Source organism: Mobula hypostoma, chromosome 5 (assembly GCF_963921235.1).
Source record: "Mobula hypostoma chromosome 5, sMobHyp1.1, whole genome shotgun sequence".
Taxonomy (NCBI): domain Eukaryota; kingdom Metazoa; phylum Chordata; class Chondrichthyes; order Myliobatiformes; family Myliobatidae; genus Mobula; species Mobula hypostoma.
Window position 1 is genome coordinate 95,067,355 of NC_086101.1, and position 27,832 is coordinate 95,095,186.

General features: G+C 41.1%; 1 protein-coding gene across 1 annotated transcript in view; it reads left to right on the plus strand.

The window, feature by feature from the left end:
- The window catches only part of LOC134346865 (contactin-associated protein-like 5), a 1,591,243-nt gene that overhangs the window by 941,235 nt on the left and 622,176 nt on the right, over positions 1-27,832 (plus strand). The window contains exon 13 of the mRNA XM_063048670.1: positions 1,163-1,366. Coding sequence (XP_062904740.1) covers positions 1,163-1,366 — 204 coding nt within the window. The remainder of the gene's footprint in view (positions 1-1,162; positions 1,367-27,832) is intronic.

Consider the following 27,832-nt stretch of genomic DNA (forward strand, 5'->3'; position numbering starts at 1 on the left):
GTACATATCGGCTGTGTGGTGAAAAAGGCACAAAAGCACCTCTTTCACCTCAGACGGTGGAAGAAGTTTGGTATGAGCCCCAAAATCCTAAGAACTTTCTACAGGGGCACAATTAAGAGCATCCTGACTGGCTGCATCACTGCCTGGTATGGAAATTGTACCTCCCTTAATCGCAGGACTCTGCAGAGAGTGGTGTGGACAGCCCAGCACATCTGTAGTTGTGAACTTCCCACTATTCAGGACATTTATAAAGACAGGTGTGTAAAAAGGGCCTGAAGGATCATTGGAACCTGAGTCACCCCAACTACAAACTGTTCCAGCTGCTACCATCCGGGATATGGTACCGCAGCATAAAAACCAGTACCAACAGGGTCCAGGACAGCTTCTTCCACCAGGCCATCAGACTGATTAATTCATGCTGACACAACTGTATTTCTATGTTATATTGACTGTCCTGTTGTACATACTATTTATTACAAATTACTATAAATTTCACATTGCACATTTAGATGGAGACGTCATGTAAAGATTTTTACTCCCCATGTATATGAAGGATGTAAGTAATAAAGTCAATTCAATTCAATAAAGAGTTTGTATGTTCTCCCTATGTTTTATCCCGGTGCTATGGTATCCTCCCATATTCCTAAGATTTAAGAGTTAAGGTTAGTATGTTGTGGGCATGCTATATTGGCACCGAAAGCATGGTGATGCCTGCTGGCTGCCCAGCATAATCTTCGCTGATTTGATTTGACTGAATTATCCATTTCACTCTATGATTTGATGTTTCTATGTACGTGTGACAAATAAAGCCAATCTTGAACTGAATTGAATGTCTCTGGACCTGAGAGACTGATATATGTTTTGCATTATCACAGTGCGGCATTTTGGGGAAAGAGTGACAAAGGTTGACTGTAGGAGAGTGGACTGTGGGCTGTGCTGAAGGCATGCATTATTCTCACTAATGAACTGAAAGCATTTGAAATGAATAAATGCCAGTTTAAATTCACCATGTAGCAGCTCAAATGGTAAATGTATAATCATAATGACGACAGATTGGTGTTTGGGTAGAACAGCAATTGATTTTCCTGTTTAGCAGTCTTGTATCAGGATGTAGACTGAGCTGTAATATTCCATTAACATCTTGTACTCATTATTTTGACAGAGGATAGAACCTGGACCATAATTCAGCACAATAACATGAGGGAAACAAAATTGCAAGGTTCTCCCAAAGCCGACAGGCCTTACATAGCATCCTTCAACTACAGTGCCAGTATGGAGCAGCTGAAAACCATGATTAACAGTGTGGAACACTGCGAACAGGAAATTTCCTACCACTGTAAGAACTCTCGTCTCCTGAATACACCAGGTAGGTGTATCTGCCAATAATTATAACAGAGCCTTCAACAGAACATAATTGTGAAATGCGTTTTTATTTCCTTCTGTTAGCATGATGCAGAGATTACCATGAAACTGGCCTTTGACGATCATAGCTACTGTGGGAAGTAGTGCAATGGATTGGTCAGTCTATATTTCCCATGCGTGAATAAGAGCAAAATGTATCCAAGATTTTCCATGGGCGTGAGAAAAGGTTAAGAAAGGAAGAAATTACATTGGATTTAAGGTTCAGAGACTGGCTGTGTGTGTGTGTGTGTGTATGAAATCAGGAGGGACAGAGGTGGGGTGAATGCTCATCTTTTTCCCAGGATTGGGGAATCATAAACTAGATGCGCAGGATTAAGGTGAGGGGGGTAGGGGAGATTTAAAAGGAAGCTGAGGGACAACACTTTCACCCAGGAGGCTGCCCATATATGGAACAGGCTGTCGGAGGAAGTGGTTGAGGCAGGTGCATTAACAACATCTAAAAGGTACTTGGACAGGTACATGAATAGGAAATGCTTAGGGGAATGTGGGCCAAAGCCATCAAAAGATACTAGTTTAGATCAGAAACTTGGTCAACATGGGCCGGGTGGAGGGGGGGGGGTGCAGAAGGACAAATTATATACTGTATGTAATTTTAGTGATTCAGCACAGAGTAGGCGCTGCTTCACCAACTCGTGACAGACCTGATTAACCCTAGTCTAATCATGGGACAACTTACAATTGTAAAGAACATTAGAATTAAGAACAGACCCCATCCTATCCTCTTTGAGTTTGTCCTCCCATTCACTACCAGTGTGTTTGATCTTCAATATCAGATCCATTTTTCAGACTTACTCCCATATTCCTTGATTCCCTTAATATCCTAAAATCAGCACAGCGTCTGAGCAGCCACAACCCACTGGGACAGAGGATCCTACAGACCCACCATCTTCCTGAGTGAAGGGTTTTCCAGTCCTAATTGGCCTAGTCCTTAATCTGAAATTGTTCAAAGTAAATTTATTATCAAAGTACATATACGTCACCATATACAACCCTGAGATTTGTTCTCTTGTGGCACATACAGTAAATACAAGAAACACAATATAATCATTGAAAGACCACATCCAACAGGACTGACAAGCAACCAATGTGCAAAGGAAAACAAACTGAGCAAATACAAAAGAGGAAAAAAATAAGAATAATAAATAAATTAGCAATAAATATTGAGAACATGAGATGAAGAGTCCTTGAAAGTGACTCCATACATTGTGGGAACAGTTCAGTGAAATTCAAGAGCCTGATGGTTGAGGGGTAATAACAGTTCCTAATGCTGGTCATGCAGATCCTGAGGCTCCTGTAACTTTTCCTGATGGCAGCATTGACGACGGATGCTCTTTGTAGATGTGCTCAATGGTGGGGTGGGCTTCACCTGTGATGGACTGGCTAATATCCACTACTTTTTGTAGGAATTCCATTCAAGGGCATTGATGTTTCCATAACTGGCTCTGATGCCACCACACATCTGTAGATGTTTGTCAAAGTTTCAGATGTCATGCTGAATCCTTGTACTCTTTTAAACAAGTCGAGGTGCTGCCGTGCTTTCTTCGTAATTGCACCTATGTGCTGGACCCAGGGTAAATCCTCTGAAATAACACTGAAGAATTCAACAATGTTGACCCCTTGGTCCCCTGATGAAGACTGGCTCATGGACCTGACATTGTCTGAGAGGTTGTTGTTATGACACCACTCATTTAGATTTTCAATCTTCCCTCTACATGCTGATTTGTCACCACCTTTAATTTGGCCAGTATCAGTGGCGTCATCAGCACCCTCCTGTGTGGTAGTGAGACTTGGACCATCTACTCCAAGCGGGAGAGGAAAGTCAATAGTTTTCACCTGCGCAGCCTTTGCCTCATCTTTGGCATGACCTGGAGAGACAAAGTCCCAAACTCTGAGGTCCTCTCCCGCACTGGACTTCCCACAATGTTCACACTTTTAAGACAACGCAGACACGCTGGCTGGGCCACGTCCATCGTATGAAGGATGGTAGACTGCCAAAGGACATCCTCTACAGAGAACCAGCAACAGGCAAGAGGAACATCGGTAGACCCCAGCTTCGCTTCAAGGACCTCTGCAAGCATGACATGAAAGCCTTAAAAATCAACACAGAGTGCTGGTCGGATACAGCAGCTGACCGCAACAAATGGCGAGGTACTCTTCAGCAACACCTAGAGCAAGGTGAAAGAGTCAGTTTGTGGACAGCGGTCAACAATTTCATGACACCCTACACATGCAGCAACTGTGGCAGAGCCTGCCGTTCCAGGATCAGCCTCAATAGCCACAGCCGACGCTGCTCGACAAACCAGTGACTACCAGAAGCACATACCCATGGCTGACTATGACCGACGGAGGCCACAAAGTGGCGTCATCAGTATCAGCAAACTTAAATATGGCATTTGAGCTGAACTTAACTGCACAGTCATAAGTACAAAGCGAGTAGAGCAGGGGGCTAAGCACACAGCCCTGTGATGCACCTGTGCTGACGGAGATCGTGGAGGAGATGTTCTTGACAATTTGATCTGACTGGGGCCTGCAAGTGAGGAAATCGGGAATCTGATTTACCAAGGAGGTATTGAGGCAAAGGTCTTCAAGCTAATTGATTCATTTTGAGGGGATGATGGTGTTGAGTACTGATTTGTTGTCAATAAGGAGCATCCTTATGCACACACCTTTCCTGTCCAGATATTCTGGGGTTGAGTGATGAGCCAATGAAATGGCATCTTCTCAGACAGGAGTTGATATGTTTCATCACCAACCTCAACATCACTGTGGATAGTCACTGAGGCAGGTTACCACATTCTTCTTAGGCACCGGTATAGAAACATAGAAACATAGAAAATAGGTGCAGGAGTAGGCCATTCGGCCCTTCGAGCCTGCACCGCCATTTATTATGATCATGGCTGATCATCCAACTCAGAACCCAGCCTTCCCTCCATACCCCCTGACCCCTGTAGCCACAAGGGCCATATCTAACTTCCTTTTAAACATAGCTAATGAACTGGCCTCAACAGTTTGCTGTGGCAGAGAATTCCACAGATTCACCACTCTCTGTGTGAAGAAGTTTTTCCTAATCTCGGTCCTAAAAGGCTTCCCCTCTATCCTCAAACTGTGACCCCTCGTTCTGGACCTCCCCAACATCGGGAACAATCTTCCCGCATCTAGCCTGTCCAATCCCTTTAGGATCTTATACGTTTCAATCAGATCCCCCCTTAATCTTCTAAATTCCAACGAGTACAAGCCCAGTTCATCCAGTCTTTCTTCATATGAAAGACCTGCCATCCCAGGAATCAATCTGGTGAACCTTCTTTGTACTCCCTCTATGGCAAAGATGTCTTTCCTCAGATTAGGGGACCAAAACTGCACACGATACTCCAGGTGTGGTCTCACCAAGGCCTTGTACAACTGCAGTAGTACCTCCCTGCTCCTGTACTCGAATCCTCTCGCTATAAATGCCAGCATACCGTTCGCCTTTTTCACCGCCTGCTGTACCTGCATGCCCACTTTCAATGACTGGTGTATAATGACACCCAGGTCTCGTTGCACCTCCCCTTTTCCTAATCGGCCACCATTCAGATAATAATCTGTTTTCCTATTTTTGCCACCAAAGTGGATAACTTCACATTTATCCACATTAAATTGCATCTGCCATGAGTTTGCCCACTCACCCAACCTATCCAAGTCACCCTGCATCCTCTTAGCATCCTCCTCACTGCTAACAATAATTGAAGCCTGCTTGAAGCACTTGGGTACCTCAGACTGCCGAAGTGAGAGGTTAAGGATCTCAGTGAGCCCATTGTGATCCCAGATCCTAGATTCCTCAGCAGGGGAAATATTTTGAAATGGAATTTGTTCATTGTTATCATTTATACTGAATTGATTGAAAATTTCATCCTTCACTGCTCAAAACTCCAGATTTTGTCCATTCACTTTCTCTTCAAGTATCAAATCAACCATTACTGGAACCAATCTGGTTACTCCTCATTAAGCTCATGCTATGGAAAATAAATTCTTTCCTTCGAGGGAAGAAAATCCAAACTGTATACTATATTCCAGTATAGTCTCACCATGTCCACATATAACTACAATAAGACGTTTTCACAACACGCTAGAGGAACTCAGCAGGTCGGGCAGCATCCGTGGAAAAGATCAGTCGACGTTTCGGGCCAGAACCCTTCGTCAGGACTGTAGGAGGAAGGGGCAGAGGCCCTATAAAGAAGGTGGGGGATGGTGGGAAGGAGAAGGCTGGTAGGTTCCAGCTGAAAAACCACCCACTATCTGCAGATTATTTTGTGTATAAGACATGTTTTGGTCTGTACTCAAAAACACAAGAGGCTCTGCAAATGATGGAAATTCAAATCAACACACAAAGTGCTAGAGGAACTTAGCAGGTCAGACACATTGATGGAAGGGAATAAAGTGTTGACGTTTTGTCTGAGACCCTTTACTCACACCCTCCTCTATCAAAGGTTACAATACCATTTGCCTTCTTGATCACTTGCAACAAATGATTAGCAGTTTTCACTGATTTATGTACAAGGACACATAGATCCTTTTGACCATCAACATTTTGCAAGCTTTCACTAATAAAAAAAATTCAGTCTCTTCTGTTTCATGCCTTGAAGTTATTGACCTTACATTTTTCTTTTTTTTGCATTACTCTGATTATTTATTTTCCTTGTTCCTTCAAAACCCCCTTTTCCCCTCCTCCATTCTCAAAATCCCACCTGGATTTGTATCATCACCTAATGTGGAAATATGTTATTTAGTCCATTCAGCTAAATTCAGCAGGTACTGGAAATCCAGAGTAACACACACAAAATGCTGGAGGAACTCAGCAGGTCAGGCAGCATCAATGGAGGGAAATGAACAATTGCATTTCAGGCTTTGTTGTGTGCAGTTTTTCACTGATTCTATTGTGTTTCTTTGTACTTACTGTTAATGCCCACAAGGCAATAAATATCAAGCCAGTATATGATGACAGAAGTATTTTGGTAATACATTGTTTGACCCTTGAACTTTGAATAGGCAAGTGGACCAAATCCCTTTCCTCCGCAGAGTACGTTACATGCTTCTGTGAAGTAGGGTAAGTTCAAATCACGTTTTCTGGAAAGATCTTAGTATCAGCATTTCTTACATCAATGTAACTACACTTCAAAAAGTAATTCACCGGCTATAAAGCACTTTGTGAGATGAAAGGGCATGAAATAGATGAAAGTATTGCTTATTGAGGAGACTATATGGGGATGTTTATTTAATTACACTTGTTGAGCCAGTGCTGTATAACATGGGGAATAAATGCATCAATATCTCAAATGGATTGTATGAGCCAATGCACCAATTTTCAATTTAACCACCCAATACAGAAATCATATTTAATTCTCATTGACAAGCAAAACATCCACGAAAGCGCTGGAAATCAGAAATATAGCAGAAAATGTTTGAGATCAGTCAATTTTTTTTCTCTCCACAAATCATATTTTATCAGTGCAGAGAAAAGACTGACTGGAGTTATATTTAGAGCAGTTTAGGGAAGATTAAGAAGAGGTGCTTGTGCTTATGAAGGGTTTAAAAATAAGAAGCAGAAGCAAGAATAAGCCAGCTTAATTGGCTCCTGTAATTTACCACCTGTGAGGGTAGATGGTAGGAGAATAATGGAGAATTATTGGGCACATGAGAGAGTATGGGTCCCTAGAACCCATTAGGGAACTGGCTTTTTGATTCCAAAAGAATGTTCTTCAAGTGTGATGAATAGCTTTGATAGACTACATCCATTTTGAATATAATAAGCTCCCACTAAGAGCGGGAAGACATGACTGGTCTCTAGCCTTAAAACACATACACCAATTGCCCAGTGTACTCACATTTACTTTTAATGAACTATTTATTACAAGTTGACACATACCCTCACGTTCAATGAAAGGGAAATCTCACTCCACAGTGATTAAATTAATATGTCTTTTTTGATGCTGTTTGACAGAGCATTGTTGACCAGGACAAACTCTTTGCCAGTAATGAGTGACTAAGAATTCTTAAATATCATATGTTGTACTGGTTACAAACATAGGCTCATCTTTTATTTAAAAGAACATTGAGCAAAATGGAGAATGCTATATATAAATAGAAGTTACTTTTATTTTAACATGGCAACCAGAGAGGGATGTGATCAATTGCTATTGAATTATAGCATGGATCCTCTAAATCATTTATTTCTTAATGCATTTCCTGGTTATATTTTTTAAAGTTAAGCTATCCAGTCAAAGATTTAAACTTAAGATCTTGACATTTAAATAAATCCATCAGATTTATGAATGGACAATGAACTCATGTACACCACTTCACTATTTTATTTTGCTCTCATTGTGCAAACTTAGTTAATTTAATTCATATTCATATTTGAATAGTAATTTATGAGTTTTTAAGATATGTACTATACTTTACAAATTTCAAGACATTTGCCACTGATATTAGATCAAATCAGAAGATTTGGAGGCGATGTTTAACTTTATTTCCTGAGAAGTGAAATTGTGTCGTTACTAATGAATGGGAAGATGAGGAATTCATTTAGTTTTAATAAAGTAACCCCTCCTAAATTAGACCCAAGTGTGTTGTTCAAAGTCAAATACAGACATCAAAGGTGCACATATATTGCTGCAGTACTGTAATGCTGAGATTCAAATGGACTGATTTCCTGCAATCCAAAAGTGCTGAAGCTTGCTTTCTGCAGAACCAGGGCTTCTGACAGTTTCCCTGAAGACTTCTCTTTGATCAAAAGGATTCCTATTTCGTCCTTCCCACCAAACTCAAAAAATGTCTCTGTTGATGCTGTTAAAGTTCAAAGTTCAAAGTAAATTTATTATCAAAGTGCATATATATCACCATATATGACTTCTCTAGATGTGTAGTGGAGAGTATATTGACTGATTGCATCACAGTCTGGTATGGATACACCATTTCCCTTGAATGGAAAATCCTACAAAGAGTTGTGGACACAGCCCAGTTCATCAGGATAAAACCTTCCCCTCCTTTGAGCATATATGCACAGAGTTGCAGGAAAGCAGCACCAATTTTCACGAACCTCACTATCCAGACTAGGCTCTCTTCTCACTGCTGCCATCAGGATGAATGTAGAGAAGCCTCAGGACCAACACCACCAGGTGCAGGAACAGTTACTACCCCTCAGCCATCAGGCTCTTGAAGCAGAGGGGATAGCTTCACCCAACTTCATGCACCCCATCACGGAACTGTTCTCACAACCCATGGACTCACTTTCAAAGTCTCATCATCTCCTGTTCTTAATACCTATTGTTTATTTATTTATTATTATTATTACTGTTTTTCTTTTGTACTTGCACAGTTTCTCATCTTTTGCACATTGTCCGTCCTTTTGGGTGTGGTCTTTAATTGATTTTATTGTATTTCCTGGTTTTATTGAGTGTGCCCACAAGAAAATGTATCTTAGGTTTGTACATGGTGGCATAAATGTACACTGTTAATAAATTTATTTTGAACTTAGAACTTTTACCTTTGAAGCACCCGATGGTTGATAGGTAATTACTGTTCGTGAACCTGGTAACTTGAGTCCTAAGGCTCTTGTACCTTCTTCCTGATAGCAGCAGTAAGAAGAGAGTATGACCTGGATCGTGGGGGACCTGGATCGTGGGGGCCTTGATGATGGATGCTGTTTTCCTGTTACAACACCCTGTGTAGATGTGCTCAATGATGGGGAGGGCTTTACATGTGAATGAATGGGCTGTATCCACTACTTTTCATAAGCCTTTCCATATAAGGGCATTAGTGTTTCATGTAACTGCTTTAAAAATGCAGATCTTTCTTTAGAAAATGTTAAGCATGACAGCACAAAACATAAGATCAATCTACAAAGTCGCTGAAGATTATGAAAAGGAACGGAATCACTCTGGCTTGGACTGAAAGACCTTTATTTCTATCTATGTTGCAGAACTGCAGAATCAAGAATGTAACATGCAAGTGGAAGCAATTGGGCTTGTATCCAACAATAGATGTATTTAATTTACACCTACTTCCCAACTTTTAGTTCATAGCTGGTACATTTTCAAAACGATAAAGGTTTTTGCTGTTTTTGCAGTGGATGTAGATTTAATTTGCTTAAACCATGTCCTTTTTAAAACAGCAGATTTAATTAATGGAATTCTATTTTAATTACTCATCAAATTCCATATTATCCATTTAACACAGGAAGCAGAGAACAATTTTCACATCTTGGAGTTAAATATTAAGTTTTTGCCTACTAAAGTGTCTGAGGGGATATTTTGCAATAATTGGTTACAGATTCAAGTGATGCTGTTAAACAAAACATTAGAACAAAAGAAAAAGAAGGCATTCAGCTTTTTTTTGTCTGCTTCATGATTTAACAAGTTAGTGGCTGTAATGGAATCAAAGCAGATTTTGGTGATTCAGATCATGACCTTAGATCAGATCTTTCTCGCACTAACCCCATATCCCTTTACTGGGGCGCCACGGGTGTGTAGCGTGACGCTAATACAGCTAGGGACATTGGAGTTCAGAGTTTAATTCTGGTGTCATCTGTAAAGAGTTTGTATGTTCCTTCATGTGAGCTCGTGGAGTTGCTCTGGGTTCTCCCACTTTCTTCCACAGTTTAAGGAAGTACCAGTTTGTAGTTAACCAGTGATGGTAAGTTGTCCTGTGATTAGGCTAGTGTTAAATAGGTGGGTTTACGGGCAGTGTGGCTCGTTGGGCTAGAAGGCCTATTTCGCGCTCAATCTCTTAAATAATAAGATAAATAAATGTCTAAAAATCTATCAGTTTCGTTTGACTTTCGAATTAGTCAGCATGTAGAAATTTTGAAAAAGGACTTGTTAGGTTGTCCACAGAGAAAACACTAGCATGTTTTTGATAATACACAGTGGAAGACATTGTTAATTGGTTATAGTCCTACAGAAGTCCTAATGTCATTGATGGGCAGTTTAATTGCAGAGACCTTCAATCTCAAGCATTGGCTGTAATGATCAAAGGCATACAGTGAGAGAGCAATCAGTCAGTCAGTGGGTGCCGTCCCGAATCCGGGGTTGGCAACTATGCACCTCCACCTTCTTCGATCTTGCGACAGCACCGAGTACAGCCTCTCCTCCAGTTTGTTCTCGTTAGCCGCCTTGGCATCGACCGCTGGCGCCCCCGCCAAACTCGAGCCCGAGGCCATGTCGGCCTCCAGATGCGGCCACTTCTCCAAGCTTGGCTCTTCCTTAGGCGGAGGCCTTGGGCAGGTCCAGGCACACGGTGCAGCGCCCAAGTTCATCATATCTCTTCTAACTAGGTGCATAGCATACGACTCGTAGATTCGTGGTGAGGCTTTAATCTCTTCCACGGAAGATGGCCGTTGGCTCACGAGGAGCTCATCCACCCTTTGTCAGGTCTTGTTTTTTCTAATCCTGCTGGGTGTCTGCACACCCTCCTCACCAGACTAAGACTAAGTCGCCGACCACTCAACCATGGCCCCTGGCCGAGCTCAATATGGCACTGATAAAGCCCTTTGGCCCAACCAATCCATGCCAATAATTATGCTCACCCAGCTAGTCTTGTGTTCAGTCTATGTTCTTCCGAGCCCTGTGCCTCCATGTATCTGTCCAAATGCTTCTTAAATGACACTACTGTACCTGCCTTAACCACTTCCTCTAGCAGCTGGTTCTATAGACTCATCACCCCTCTGTGTGAAAGAGTTGCCCCTCAGGTCTCTTTTAAATCTTTCCTCGCTCACCCTAAACCTAGCTTTGAACTCCCCAACCCTGAAGAAAAGATTATTGCCATCCACCTTATCCATGCCTTGTATAATTTTAAACACCTCTTCTAATCTGGTTCGGAGAAACGTTGTCTCATTTCTATAAACATTATGTAAGACAAAAAGACATAGGAGCAGAATTAGGACATTTGGCCCATTGAGTCTGCTCCGCCATTCAATCATGGCTGATTCCTTTTTTCCCTTCCTCAGCCCCACTCCCCAGCTTTCTCCCTGTAACCTTTGATGCCACGTCCAATCAAGAACCTATCAATCTCTGCCTTAAATGCACCTAACAATCTGGTCTCCACAGCTGCCTGTGGTAACAAATTCCATGAATTCACCACTCTCTGATGAATGAAGTTTCTCCGCATCTCTGTTTTAAATGGACACCTCTCTATCCCGAGGTAATGCCCTCTTGTCTTAGACTCCGCCATCATGGGAAACATCCTTTCCACATCTACTCTGTCTAGGCCTTTCGACATTTGAAAGGTTTCAATGAGATTCACCCCTCATCCTTCTAAATTCCAGTGATTACAGATCCAGAGGTATCAAATGTTCCTCGTATGATAACCCTTTTATTCCTGAAATCATCTTTATGAACCTCCTCTGGACCCACTCCATTGCCAGCACATCTTTTCTTAAATGAGTAGTCCAAAACTGTTCACAATATTCAAGGTGAGGCCTCACCAGTGCCATATAAAGTCTCAGCATCACTTCCCTGCTCTTGTATTAAAGACTTCTTGAAATGAATGCTAATATTCCATTTACGTTCCTCACTACCTGACTCAACCTGCTAGTTAACCTTTAGGGTGTGCTGCACAAGGACTCCCAAATCCCTTTGCATCACAGATTTTTGGATTTTCTCCCCATTTAGAAAATAGTCTGCACATTTATTTCAACTACCAACATGCATGACCATGCATTTGCCAACATTGTATTTCATTTGTCACTTTCCCAATTCATTTTCCCATTCTCCTAATCTGTATAAGTCCTTCTGCAGCCTATCTATTTCCTCAACACTACCTGCCCCTCCACCAATCTTTGCATCATCTTCAAACTTGGCAACGAAGCCATCTATTCCATCATCTAAATCATTTATAAATAGCATAAAAAGAAGTGGTCCCGACACTGACCACTGTGGAACACCACTGGTCACTGGCAGCCAATCAGAAAAGGATCCTTTTATTCCCGCTCGCTGCCGCCTACCAATCAGCCAATGCTCTAACCATGCCACTATATAGTTATATACGTTATATACCTGTACATAGTTAAATGACAATAAACTTGACTTGACTTGATATGATCTCCCTTCATTCTCTTAAGTTCCAAGAAATAAAGACCCAGCCCGGCAACTCGGTGCTCTGATTGGTAAAGGCCAGAATGCTAAATGCCTTCTTCACCACCCTGTCCTCTTTGGCCATTTTCAGCGCATTCTGCACTTGTATTCCCAACTCCCTCTGTTCCAAAACACTCATTGTTGCCCTGCTATTTGCTGTATAAGTTCTATCCTGGTCTGAATATCCACAATGCATCACCTCATACTTAATAAGTTGAATTCCCTTTGCCTTTCCTCAGCCCATCTCCCTGACCGATCAAGATCTTCATTCTGAAACATGTGCTGAAGTTGTAGTAGTACTGTTGCCCATGCATTTCAAACAAGAAATTTAGTACTTTTCTATGCCTTTATATATTTAAATTAACTCGACTAAATTTTAATTGCCTGTGACATTCAAAAATAGTTCAAAGGCAATGATAAAGCAAGAATAGTCAAAGTTCTCAGGACAGTCCAGGGACAGAAAGCATTCAAAAATTACAGGATATGGTTGCATAGTGACCTTAGTGCGAATGAAATATTTCAGAATACTGAATTTTTCAAAGAAATCAGAAAAAATGGAATAGGAGGGACTGGCCCTGGTGTATGAAGAAGGGGAGGAAGGTAGTAGACAGCAAGGATCTTAGCTCAGTAGGATCATGGAATCATGCAGCACAAAACAGGCCCTTTGGCCTGACTGGCCCATGCTGACCAGGATACCCCATCCAAGCTTGTCCCATTTGCCATATATGGGCCATAACCTTCTCAGAACATGCCAGTCTATGGCCTCTTCTGCATGTTTAGGGTAAATTAATCAACAAAATTAGCATTAAATTAAAGACAGGAGCTGGAGAAACATACACCATGAATGGCAGGGTCCCAGGGAGTTCTGAGGAGCTAAATGAATTTGGGGTACAAGTTCACAGATTCCTAAAAGTTGTAGCACTGACAGATAAAGTGGTGAATCAGCATCAGATTCAGGTTCAAAATCAGAATCAGGTTTAATATCACTGGCATATGTCATGAAATCTGATGTTTTGTGATAGCAGTACATTGTAAACAATAATAATAAAAACTATAAATTACAATAAGTACAGTAAAAAAAAAGAAAATTAAACTAAAGTAGTAATGCAAAAAGAGCAGTAAAATACTGAGTAGTGTTCATGGGTTCATTGACAATTCAGAAATCTGATGGCAGAGGAGAAGAAGCTGTTGCTGAAATGTGTCTTCAGGCTCCTGTACCTCCTCCTTGATGGTAGCAATGCGAAGAGGGGATGCCCTGGGTGAAGAGGGCCTATGAGATCATGAGCATTAGTTGAGGCATAGATTATAAGAGAGTTCGGGTCATGATACAACATGTGTGTGTCACCACAAATCCAACACCAATGTATCATGCCTTCAACTTACTAACCCTTACTGCAAATCTTTGGAATGTGGGAGGAAACTGGAGCACCCCGAGGAAACCCACATGGTAACAGGGAAAATGTACAAAGTCGTTACAGACAGCTGCATAAATTGAAACCCCATCTCTGGCACTGTAACACATTCCACTAACTGCTATGCTACCTAACTCTATGGTAGTATTAACTGCTATCAGGGTTAGTACGACATTAAGGCCTGTCCAGTCGTGCACTTTTCTCAAAGTTTAAAATAAATTTTTTATCAAAATGTTTATTTGTCACCATATATGACCCTAACATTCATTCACTTGCAGGCATTTACAGTAGAACAAATAAATACAGTTGGAGAGAGTGAGAAGTGGTGAACAGATGACTGCTAGGCTGATTCAGTGTGCTGTGTGCACCATGTGGGAAGTCAGGGACACTGATAGTGCCTCTGGCTCCTACACCGGTGGAAAATGTGGCCAGTTTCAGCTTCTGAGGGCCGTGTTGCAGCACTGGAGAGGCAACTGGATGACCTTAGGTTCATCCGGGAAAAGGGGAGTTTTCTGGACAGGACCTACAGTGAGGTCGTTACACCAAGGATACCCGAGGGGGGGGGGGGGCGACGATGAGCAAGGAAAGGATGCTTGAAGTACAGGAGACCCCAGGGGATGTGCTTCTCGTAAACAGGTTCACCCTCTTGGAAGCTGTTGGGACAGAAGATGATGCCAGCCTGAGAGGCGATCAGGTCTGCGAGTCAACAATTGGCGCTGAAGCAAAGCCGAGGAGACAGGACGTCAGGCAGAGCCGTGGTAGTAGGGGACTCCATAGTGAGAGGTACAGAAAGGGATTTCTGTGGCAACAGGCGAGATTTAAGGATGGCGTGTTGCCTCCCTGGTGCCGGGATCCAGGATGTCATGGACCGATTGCAGGGAATCCTCAAGAGTGAAGGTGAACATCCGGAAGTGGTGGTGCATGTCAGCACAAATGACGTGGGGAAGAAGAGGAAAGACATTCTACAGAGTGACTTCAGAGAACTCGGAAGAAGGCTGAAAAGCAGGACTTCCAGGGTGGTTATCTCTGGTTTGCTTCCAGTTCCTCATGCTGGAGTGGGCAAGAACAGAGAAGATAATGGATCTGAATGTGTGGCTGAGGAACTGGTGCAGGTTTGCCTCTGCAACACGGGTGTGTTCAAACTAAGTAGTGGGGGGGTGAGAGGGAATGAACTGGAAATATAAGGATGGAGATAAAGGGAAAGTGAGAACAAGAAAAGTTAAGAAAGACAGCAGAATCAACAGAGCAGAAAGCTCAAGAAGGGATCGTACAGTATGGCCAAGTGAAATAGGAATTGATATGGGAGGTGAGGGGAGTAATGAATTAAAAGTATTGTATATGAATGCACGGAGTATAAGAAATAAAGTGGATGAGCATGAGGCACAGTTGGAAATTGGTAAGTATGATGTTGTGGGAATAACAGAGACATGACTTCAAGCGGACAGGGCCTGGGAAATGAATATTCAAGGGTATACGTCCTATCGAAAGGACAGACTGATGGGCAGAGGGGCTGGGGTGGCTCTGTTGGTGAGGAATGATATTTAGTCCCTTGCGAGGGGGGGCATAGAATCCGGAGGCGTAGAGTCAGTATGGATAGCACTGAGAAATTCTAAGGGTAGAAAGACCCTAATGGGAGTTATCTACAGGCCCCAAAACAGTAATCTGGATGTAGGGTGTAAGTTGAATCAAGAGTTAAAATTGGCGTGTCGCAAAGGTAATGCTACAGTTGTTATGGGGGACTTCAACATGCAGGTAGACCGGAGGAATCAGGTTGGTACTGGACCCCAAGAAAGGGAGTTTGTGGAGTCCCTCCAAGATGGATTCTTAGAACAGCTTGTACCGGAGCCTACCAGAGAGAAGGTAATTCTAGATTTAGTGTTGTGCAATGAACCGGATTTGATCAGGGACCTTGAGGTAAAGGAGCAATTAGGAGGTAGCGACCATAATATGATAAGTTTTAATCTACAATTTGAGAGGGAGAAGGGAAACTCGGAAGTGTCAGTATTACAGTTGGACAAAGGGAACTATGGTGCTATGAGGGAGGAGCTGGCCAAAGTTCAATGGAACAATATCCTAGCAGGGATGACAGTGGAACAGCAATGGCAAGTGTTTCTGGGAATAAAGCGGAAGGTGCAGGATCAGTACATTCCAAAGAGGAAGAAAGATCCTAAGGGAGTAAGGGGGGGCCGTGGCTGACAAGGGAAGTAATGAACAGTATGAAAATAAAAGAGAAGAAGTATAACATAGCAAAGACGAGTGGGAAGCCGGAGGATTGGGAAACTTTTAAAGAGCAACATAAGGTAACTAAAAAGGCAATACGCGGAGAGAAAATGAGGTACAAAGGTAAACTAGCCAAGAATATAAAGGAGGATAGTAAAAGCTTCTTTAGGTATGTGAAAAGGAAAAAAATAGTTAAGACCAAAGTTGGGCCCTTGAAGACAGAAACGGGTGAATTTATTATGGGGAACAAGGAAATGGCAGACGTGTTGAACAGGTACTTTGGATCTGTCTTCACTGGGGAAGACACAAACAATCTCCCAGATATAATAGTGGCCAAAGGACCTAGGGTAATGGATGAACTGAAGGAAATTTATATTAGGCAGGAAATGGTGTTGGATAGACTGTTGGGTCTGAAGGCTGATAAGTCCCCGGGACCTGATGGTCTGCATCCCAGGGTACTTAAGGAGGTGGCTTTAGAAATCGTGGACGCATTGGTAATCATTTTCCAATGTTCTACAGATTCAGGATCAGTTCCCGTGGATTGGAGGGTGGCTAATGTTGTCCCTCTCTTCGAGAAGGGAAGAAGAGAGAAAACAGGGAATTATAGACCGGTTAGCCTGACGTCAGTGGTGGGAAAGATGCTGGAGTCAATTAGAAAAGATGAAATTACGACACACCTGGATAGCAGTAACAGGATCAGTCCAAGGCAGCATGGATTTACGAAGGGGAAATCATGCTTGACTAATCTTCTGGAATTTTCTGAGGATGTAACTATGAAAATGGCAAGGGAGAGCCAGTGGATGTAGTGTACCTAGACTTTCAGAAAGCCTTTGATAAAGTCCGAGATAGGAGATTAGTGGGCAAAATTAGGGCACATGGTATTGGGGGCAGAGTACTGACATGGATTGAAAATTGGCTGGCTGACAGAAAACAAAGAGTAGCAATTAATGGGTCCCTTTCGGAATGGCAGGCGGTGACCAGTGGGGTTCCGCAGGGTTCAGTGCTGGGACTGCAGCTGTTTACAATATATATTAATGATTTAGATTAGGGAATTAAAAGTAACATTAGCAAATTTGCCGATGACACAAAGCTGGGTGGCAGCGTGAAATGTGAGGAGGATGTTATGAGCATGCAGGATGACTTGGACAGGCTGGGTGAGTGGGCAGATGCATGGCAGATGCAGTTTAATGTGGATAAATGTGAGGTTATCCACTTTGGTAGCAAGAACAGAAAGGCAGATTACTATCTGAATGGTGTCAAGTTAGGAAAAGGGGAAGTACAACGAGATCTAGGTGTCCTTGTTCATCAGTCACTGAAAGCAAGAATGCAAGTACAGCAGGCTGTGAAGAAAGCTAATGGCATGCTGGCCTTCATAACAAGGGGAATTGAGTATAAGAGCAAAGAGGTCCTTCTGCAGCTGTACAGGGCCCTGATGAGACCATACCTGGAGTACTGTGTGCAGTTTTGGTCTCCAAATTTGAGGAAGGACATTCTTGCTATTGAGGGAGTGCAGCGTAGGTTCACAAGGTTAATTCCCGGGATGGCAGGACTGTCATATGTCGAAAGATTAGAGCGACTGGGCTTGTATACTCTGGAATTTAGAAGACTGAGAAGGGATCTTATTGAAACATATAAGATTATTAAGGGATTGGACACGCTGAAGGCAGAAAGCATGTTCCTGCTGATGGGTGAGTCCAGAACCAGAGGCCAGAGTTTAAGAATAAGGGGTAAGCCATTTAGAACAGAGTTGAGGAAAAACTTTTTCACCCAGAGAGTTGATGGATATATGGAATGCTCTGCCCCAGAAGGCTGTGGAGACCAAGTCTCTGGATGCTTTCAAGAAAGAGATGGATACAGTCCTTAAAGATAGTGGAATTAAAGGTTATGGGGATAAGGCAGGAACTGGATACTGATTTTGGATGATCAGCCATGATCACAATGAATGGTGGTGCTGGCTCGAAGGGCCGAATAGCCTACTCCTGCACCGATTGTCTATTGTCTATAAATACAATAGAATAAATGAAAATCTACACATAAGCACAGACTGAGAAGCAACCAATGTGAAAAGGAAGACTCACTGTTAAAAATAAATAAATAAGTACAGGCATGCATACATATATAAATAAAATTGAAAATGTGAGTTGTAGAGTCCCTGAAAGTGAGTCCATAGGTGGTAGAATCGGTTCAGTGTTGGGGTAAGTGAAGCTATCCATGCTGGCACAGGAACCTAATGGTTGAAGGGTAATAACTGTTCCTGAACCTGGTGGTGTAGGACCTAAGGTTCCTGCACCTTCTTCATGATGGTAACAGTGAGAAGAGAGCAAGACGTTATTGGTGGGGGTCCCCAATGATGGATTTTACTTTCTTGTGGCAACACTCCTTGTAGATGTGCTCAATGATAGGGAGGGTTTAAGTCCCAGAACACAGTGACCTACTGTACGTGCTGCTACTTGGAAGGAGGTTGCTATGGAAATGGTGGTTATGGTACGAAGCAGTGACTGTCATCTTTCAAAATTCCACAAGAGTCTGGAATGGCTCACATAGATAAAGCAGCAGCAAACTAACCCAACTACTTTAGAAAGAAGAAAAAAAATGGACAGCCAGCATGTTAGCTTGATATTAATAATGAGGATGTTTCCCATGGGGTGTCCAACACCAGAGGGCACAGCCTCAAATAGAAGGACAGAAATGAGGAAGAAGTTCTTTGGCCAGAGAGTGGTGACTGTAGAATTCACGACTGTGAAGGTGAAGTTATTGGGTATACTTAAAGCCAAGGTTGATAGGTTCTTGATGAAAGTTTACAAGGAAAAGGAAGGACAATGGGGTTGAGAAATATGATAAATCAGCCATGATGGAACGGTAGAGCAGTCTTGATGGGCCAAATTTCCTAATTCTGCTCCTATGTCATATAGTCTTATGAAGAAAATGCTCCTGAAGAAGTGCTAACAACGCACTCAGAGAACAATCATAGGATTCAGCAAAGTCAACAAGGACTCTTGTAAGGATAGTCTTGTTTGACAAATTCTTTTGGGCTTATTTGATATTGTAATTAACTTAAAAGATAAAGGAAAACAAGTTAATGTGGAGTGAATAGAGATTAAGAAGGCTTTTGATTAAGTGCCACACGGAATTAGAATACAGGGACTTACCCCGTTTACAAATGACCTCACTTATGGAAATTCTTCTGCACAATTTCCACATATTTTTCAAACTAGTAATAATGATAATAAAGTATTTCATGGTAATTGTTAATGACTGAATACAGTATGAATTCTATTAGTTTAATTATGGGTAGTGTAGGATTGGTTATTCAATGCATGAAAAGAATCAAAGCAAGTGAACACTGTGGGTAGTGATATTATATGGGTAGCTATAGAAAATGGACTTTGGCAAGAAACAACTCAGACAGTCCTCATGAATGGACCATTATGTAAGCCAGGTGATGCCAGCACTTAGTATTGGGTAATATAATGTTCTGGATTGAGGACTGTTTAGTTGATAGGAATTTTTTTTAAAAAGAGAAGAATAAATGGGTATTTTTTCATTTTGGGAGAGATCTTTCTGATAAGGTACAGCACACACAAAATCGGGTCAGCAGGTCAGGCAGCATCTATGGAGGAAAATAAACATTTGACATTCCAGGCCAAGGTCCTTCATCAGGACAGGAAAGGAAGGGGGAAGAAACTAGAATGAGAAGTCGAGGAGAGATGAAGAAGTACAAGCTGGCAGGTGATTGGTGAGATCAGGAGGAGTGAGTGGGTGAGGAGCGATAAAGTAAGAAGCTGGGTGGTGATAGGAGGAAGAGGTAAAGGACTGAAGAGGAAAGAATTGAATAGGAGAGGTGAGTGGATCATGGAAGATATTATGTCTACCATTCTGTTGAGAATTCAGAGGATATTTTTTCACTCAAAGAGGTGGGATCAGTCACTATCAAGAGGTTGTATCTTTATCTAGCAGAGAGAATAAATAATATTCAGTTATTAAGGGAATTGAGGGATAATGGGGGCCATGTATGAACGTGACATTAAAGTGGAAGATTCGCTTTGTTAGCTTTATTTTTCACATGTACAGAGAAACATAGAAATGTAGAGTGAAATACATCATTTGTGTTAATGGCCAACACAGCTTGAGGATATGCCAGGGGCAGCCCACAAGTGTCACCATGCTTCTAGTACCAACATGGCATGCCTTTACCTGTATGTATCGATTCACTATGATTTTATTGGGCGGTGGGGGAAACATGAATGGATGAAAGGCCTTCTGTTTCAATAAACCTTATGTTTGCCACTCACTCAGACGTCATCGCACCTCTCAGGCTCGTAAATTTAAGTTGTCTGTTCACACTGATGCGACATGGAAATATGGACAAGGGGACAGATGGCTGCTGATGGCAACAAGTATGATACTGGAGTCAGAAAGCGTCTATAGAAAGTAATGGGCAGTGGAGGTTTAGGGGCAAAACCTTTCACTGAAAGATAGAAGGTGATAGCCAGTATACAAAGGTGGACAGAAGCCAGCAAATGATAGGTTGATCCAGGTGAGGAGTGATGATAGGCAGAAGGAGTTAAAAAAGTTTAAAAAGTTCAAAGTAAATTTATTGTCAAATGTGTGTCACCTTATACTACCCTGAGATTCATTTTTTTGTGAGCATTCATGGTAGGTACAAAGAAACACAATAGAATCAATGAAAAACGACACATAAAAAACTGTACTAACAACTAATATGCAAAAGAAGACAAACTGTGCAAATTAAAAAATATACTAATAAGGTGGAGCCTGTAGGAGGTAGGACCAAAGAGTCCATGGGGTCCAGAACAACATGGCTTCTTACATATGGCTTTATGAGAGAAGTCAGAGAATGGTAGTAGAGAGTTTCCTCTCTGACTAGAGGTCTGTGATGAGTGTTTTGCTGCGGGGATCAGTGCTGGGTCCTTTGTTGTTTGTCATTTTTATCTATGATCTGGATGAAAATATGGCTAACTAGATCAGCAAATTGGCAGATGACACCAAGTGGGCAGTGAGGAAGGCTATCATGGCTTGCAGAAGGATTTGCATCAGCTGGAAAAATGGGCTGAAAATGGCAGATGAAATTTAAAGGAAACAAGTGCAAGGTTTTCACTTCAGTAGGATCAACCAGTATAGGTCTTACACAGTGAACAGCAGGGCACTGAGGAGTGCGGTAAAACAAAGGGATCTGGGATTCAGGTACCTAATTTGTTGAAAGTGGCGTCATAGGTAGAAAGGGTCATAAGGAAAGCTTTTGGCACATTGGCCTTCGTAAATCAAAGTATTAAGTACAGAAGATGGGATGTTATGTTGAAGTTGTATAAGACTTTAGAGAGGCCTGATTTGGAGTATTGTGTGCAGTTTTGGTCACCTACCTACAGGAAAGATGTAGATAAGTTTGGAAGAGTGCACAGAAAATTTACAAGGATGTTGCTGGATCTGGAAGACCTGAGTTAGAAGGAAAGATTGAATAGGTTAGAACTGTAATCTTTAGAAGTAGAAGATTGAGAGGGGATTTGATAGAGGCATACAAAATTATGAGGAGCATAGACAGGGTAATTGCAACCAGGCTTTTTCCACTGAGGTTGGGTGGGACTACAACCAGAGGTCATGGGTTAAGGGTGAAAGGTGAGAAGTTTAAGCAGAACATGAGGGTAAGCTTGTTCATTCAGAGGGTCATGAGAGCTGCCAGCACAAGTGGTCCATGCGAGCTCAATTTTAATATTTAAGAGAAGTTTAGGTAGGTACGTGGATACGGAAGGTTGAAGCTTGTTGGGAGTAGGCAGTTTAAATTGTTTGGCATGGACTAGATGGGCCGAAAGACCTGTTTCTGTGCTGTACTTCTCTATGACTATATATTGCAGTTCTCTCCCTAAATCTCTACACCTGTTATTTTTTATTTACAATATTTCAAAAGCTTAATTACACCTTACCTGTTGAAACATCCTCTTGTGTGACTCAACAACAATTTTCCTTTATCAGTGTATCTGAGAAAAACCTCAAGGTGTTTTGCAAACTGAGATACTGTAGACACACATCTGTTTTTTTTCTGCTGAACATTTAAAGTAAATCAAATCTGTGCTCTACTATACCACATAATTCTGTGTAAGGTTTGTTATCTTAATTGAAGTGCAAGGTTTACCAAACATACAAAGGAATTGCAAATGCATTACAATATCTTTCAAGCACCATTTTCACAGTATATTTTTCCCTGAATAAGCACTTTTTGTAAGAATTTGGTATCGTGACCCAGTTTATTTTTTTTAACAGCAATTCAACTATATTTGCTTAAATTTTGAACACTTAAGCTGCTGAATTTGATCACTTGCCCTCTTCCTATCATTTGCTGCAATTGCATTTATTTAAGAATGTAAGCCAATTAAGTAATAGGAAGTTTTATATGCAAGCATTTTGCAGGAGAAACTCAACAATCAGGCAGCATTGATAGAGGAAAATAGTCAGCAACATTCCAGGTCAATACCCTTCACATAGACTGAAAGACAGAAGGGAGATACCCAGTATAAAAAAGGTAGAAGGAAGGGCTGGAACACACATTTGAAGGTGATACAACAGGTGGATCCATGTGAGGGAGTGGCTGATAGGCATGTGAAGGAGGAGGGTGGGAATAGTGAAAGAATCTGCGAGGTGATTGATAGAGGTGACAAATGGCTGAAGTTGATGAAATCTGGTAGGATGGAAGGGAGGTAGAGCATGGAATCGAGAAGATGGAATCTGATTGGATGAAGATGATAGAAGCTGATAGGATGAAGGTGATGGGATCTGATAGGATGAAGGTGATGAGATCTGATAGGATGAAGGTGATGGGATCTGATAGGATGGAAGGAAGATGGAGTATGGGCTTGAGAAGATGGAATCTGATTGGATGGAGGTGATGAGATCTAATAGGATGAAGTTGATGGGATCTGATAGGATGAAGATTACGGAATCTGACAAGATGAAGTTAATGGGATCTGATAGGATGAAGATGATGTAATCTGATAGGATGAAGATGATGGAATCTGATAGGATGAAGGTGATGGGATCTGATAGGATGAAGGTGATGGAATCTGATAGGAAGAAAGGGAGGTAGAGCATGGAATCGAGCAGAAAGATGAGAAAAAACACAGAGGCGAACCAGTTACTGGAAATTGGAGAATTCAGCGTTCATGTCACCTGATTGTGGGCTACCCAGGCATGCTCAGAAATATCACAGTAACTTAAAGGGAGATCTGGCTTCCTCAAAAGAAAACATAACATTCAAGAGCATAACACAACCATGTTACACAAATTTTCCATGGCTGCTGGGGAATTAAAATCTGCAATAAGTCCTTAGTATTATTAATAGTCATTAATATCCATCTGCCTCAACAATACCTGTAGGAAGAGGAATCTGCTGTCTTTCTCTGCTCTGTACTTACAAGCCCGGACCAATTGGAGTTGTTCTAAACCACACTCTGAAATGGTTCACCAAACCAGTTCAGTTCAAGATTAATTAGGAACGTGCATTAAAAAGTGAACTTCCTAATGGCAAACACAATTGTATACGAAATAGCTGAGGCACAATGTGAAATATTGTGTGTAGTTCGGGTCAATTACCTACAAAAAAGATATCAAGAAGATTGAAGGAGTACAGAGAAAATATACAGGGATGATACTGGGACTTAATGACCTGAGCTTTTAGGGAAAGGTTGAATAAGCTAGGAAGTTATTTCCCGGAGCATAGGAAAATGAAGGGAGATTAGATAGAGGAATATGGATCTATGAGGGGTTTAGATATGGTAAATTCAAGCAGGTTTTTTCCTTTGAGATTGGGTGGAATTACAACTAGATGTCATAGGCTAAGGGTGAAACGCGACATATACCCTATCCTCGTTATATGCATCTTCAGACTATGCGGATTGACACTTATGTGAGGAACCTATTTCTACCAACATCTCGTTATATGTGTCCAAAATTCAGAGTTATGTGAGGAGCACTGCTTTCCCGTCGATACAAGTCACGTGCACACACAGTCTCGCTGTTGGAACGAGAAGCGCTGTTTTCCCGCCAATACAGGTCACGTGCGCGCGCCTCCCTCTCACTCCCGCCAGTCAGTCTTGCGTTGGTTTTGGCAAGGTGTGGATGCGCGATCTTAAGCTTTTGTTGGTTTTTTTTCTACGGTGCAGTGATTTTGCGCTTGAAATATTTAACTATGCCTCCTAAGCGTCCGATGTCATGTCTTGGGCCGTCAGCCGAGCGGCAGAGAACCGCTTAACACTTGGAAAAAAAAGTAGAAAATTATAAACAGCGCGGCATCAGCTGAAGGTAACACAGCTCTGGGACGCTATTGTCGGGAACAGAATCTTGCCTTTAAAGTTCTCTTGTTGCTTGACAATGCGCCAGTCCATCCTAAACATTTGGACAGCATTCATCCTTACTTGACAGTGCGTTTCCTGCCGCTTATCACCACATCGCTGACTCGACCACTCGACCAAGGTGTGATCCACATTCAAGGCATACGTATTTTTTTTTACCGCGAACTATCTCTCAGATGTCGCAAGCAACAGACGATTTTGAAAATCCCGGGAGTTTACCAACGGTGAGTGAGTGGCGGAAGTCGGAACACTTGGCATAAATGACGATGGACATGGACCCACGTTTAGAACTGAGTCGGCATTTCAGTCGTTCCCTGCCTTCAACCCTTCTTCCCTACAAGCAAATTTAAAACAAAATGCTGCCAAGCAAACAACCCTCCCCACCTTATTCAAATCGGTAACACCTTCTGCCGGCAGTTCTAAGAGTGCTGTGAGTCTTTCTTCACCCCTTGCTGTGCTTGATACGATCCTGACGATCACAACCATCCACCTTATCAGTGTAAAGCTGCCCGACATCACAACCACTCATCTCCCGGAGCGAACACACCTGCCACTGTTGGTGAGTACTGTACACCAGAGGATATTAACTTTCTTTGATTTATTACATTGAATATTACCTTAAATGGATTAAATATAATATAAATATCTTCTGGTACTGCTTTTGTGTTGTATTGGTATAAAAATGTGAATAAATTACAGATAAAACATATTTAGGAAGCCCTCTGGAATGCATCCCTATTTTCTCCATTTAAATAGTTATTCACATTATGCGATTTCACATTATGTGTCAACTTCGAAGAGTGTATTCCTCGCATATAACGAGGATAAGCTGTATTTAAGGGGAACAAGAGGGGGAATATCTTCACTCAGAAGGTCGTGGATGTGGGTTTGATTGCAACATTTAAGAAAGTTAGATGTACATAGATGAGAGAAGTGTGGAGGGCGATGGTTCAGTTGTGAAAGGACTGTTGTACCTTTCACGCATTTTGAATTAGAATGTGTGAATCAATGAACAATAGACTCTTCTTTTTAATCTTTTTATTAATTTTCCAAAATTATAAACAAAATAACAATGTTGATCCAAAGAGATTGGAATAATCTTATTATTAATAAACATATATAGAAAGATTTCAGATAACACAGGTATAATAGAATTCCTAATTCATGATGTAATTAATCATAAAGAAAAAAAGAAACAAAAAGAAAAAAAAATACAAAGAAAAACTCAAAAAAAAGAAAAAAAAAACTAAACACTAAACCCAAAAAAGCAAACGGAACAAAACAGGGCTACACGAATATCTTAAATCGAACATGTTCAGTAATGTCGTCAACTCCGCTCCTCTATTTATATATTTTAAGTTAATAAGAAGGATTTGGAAAGGTCAAATTACATCATATGAAAATGTTGAATAAATGGTTTCCAAGTTTCTTCAAATTTAACCGAAGGATCAAAAATATCACTTCTAATTTAACATAATATAGTTTGGGAAAACCATTGGAATGTAGTAGGAGGATTGGTCTCCTTCAAGTTCAATAAAATAGATCTTCTGGCCATTAAAGTAACAAATACAATCATCTGACAGGCTGAAGAAGACAAAAATCTATGTTCTACCATTGGCAATCCAAAAATTGCCGTAATAGGATGGGGTTGTAAATCAAAACATAGAACTGTTGAGATAATATTAAAAATATCCTTCCAATATTTTTCCAAGAGAGGACAGGACCAAAACAGATGAGTTAAAGAAGCCACCTCAGAGTGACATCTGTCACAAATAGGGTTTATATGGGAATAAAAATGGGCTAATTTATCTTTAGACATGTGAGCTCTGTCCATTACTTTAAATTGTATTAGTGTATGTTTAGCACATATAGAGGAAGTCCTGACTAATTGAAAAAAAATTACCCCATTTCTCTATAAACAACAGGAATTCTGCAGATGCTGGAAATTCAAGCAACACACATCAAAGTTGCTGGTGAACGCAGCAGGCCAAGCAGCATCTATAGGAAGAGGCGCAGTCGACGTTTCAGGCCGAGACCCTTCGTCAGGACTAGTCCTGACGAAGGGTCTCGGCCTGAAACGTCGACTGCGCCTCTTCCTATAGATGCTGCTTGGCCTGCTGCGTTCACCAGCAACTTTGATGTGTGTTGCTCCCATTTCTCTATAGGTAGACGAAGTTGAAGTTCCCTTTCCCATTCATTTTTAATTTTATCAGATATACCTGGCTGTAATTTCATAATTATATCATAGATAGATGCTATTAATCCGTTCTGAAGAGGATTTAAACCTAAAATGTTATCAATGATATCAGTAGGGTATGAGGTCAGAAAGCTAGGCAACGTAGTATTTAAAAAATTTCTTATTTGTAAATATCTAAAAAATGGGATCTAGGCAAATCAAATTTCTTAGATAACTGTTCAAAAGACATGAAACAGTTATCCAGAAATAAGTCATGAAAACATGTTAAACCTTTCATTTTCCATATCAAAAAGGCTTGGTCCATAACCGACGGTTGAAAAAATTTAGATATAATAGGGCTTGATAATATAAATTTGTTCAAACCAAAAATTTACGAAATTGAAACCATATTCGCAATATAAGTTTAACTATTGGATTAACCATTTGTTTATTCAATTTAGATAGTACAAAAGGAAGTGAAGTTCCTAAAATGGAAGCTAAAGAGAACCCTTGTACAGAGTAGCCTTCAAGGTTTACCCAATATGGTCTTGGAGTTATATTCCAATCTTGTGTCCAAAATATTAAATATCAAATATTAATTGCCCAATAATAAAATCTTAGGTTAGGCAGTGCTAAACCACCATCTTTCTTGGACTTCTGTGAATATTTTTTCTTAATCTGGGATTTTTATTTTGCTATATATAAAATGAAATTTTAGAATCAATTGTTACATAACCGGCAACAATGAATATTAATCGAGACAGGTTTTATAAAAACAACCAAACATTTATTAAACACGTATAAACAATAAGGAAAAAAAAAACAAAGGAAAACTTTAACCGGAGGTTAACAAGTATGCAGCTGTTCACCAACTCGCCACTCGGCTCTGGTTCTTAAAGCGTTAAATGCGAAAACAGTTCTTAAAGCGATACAGTCAGATATAGTTCTTAAAGCGATAACTTCGAAAGTCCAACAGTTTTACACATTCAATTGGGAGAGACTTCTCTGGAGAAAGATTTCTTCTCCAACGCACCTTTACTGCTGGTTCTGTCCACAGGATTCTTGATGCCGAAAATAAACGGCTTAAATCAACTGACTTTAAATTCCTTTAGAGAGAGAGAGCACCTTTTTGGATGA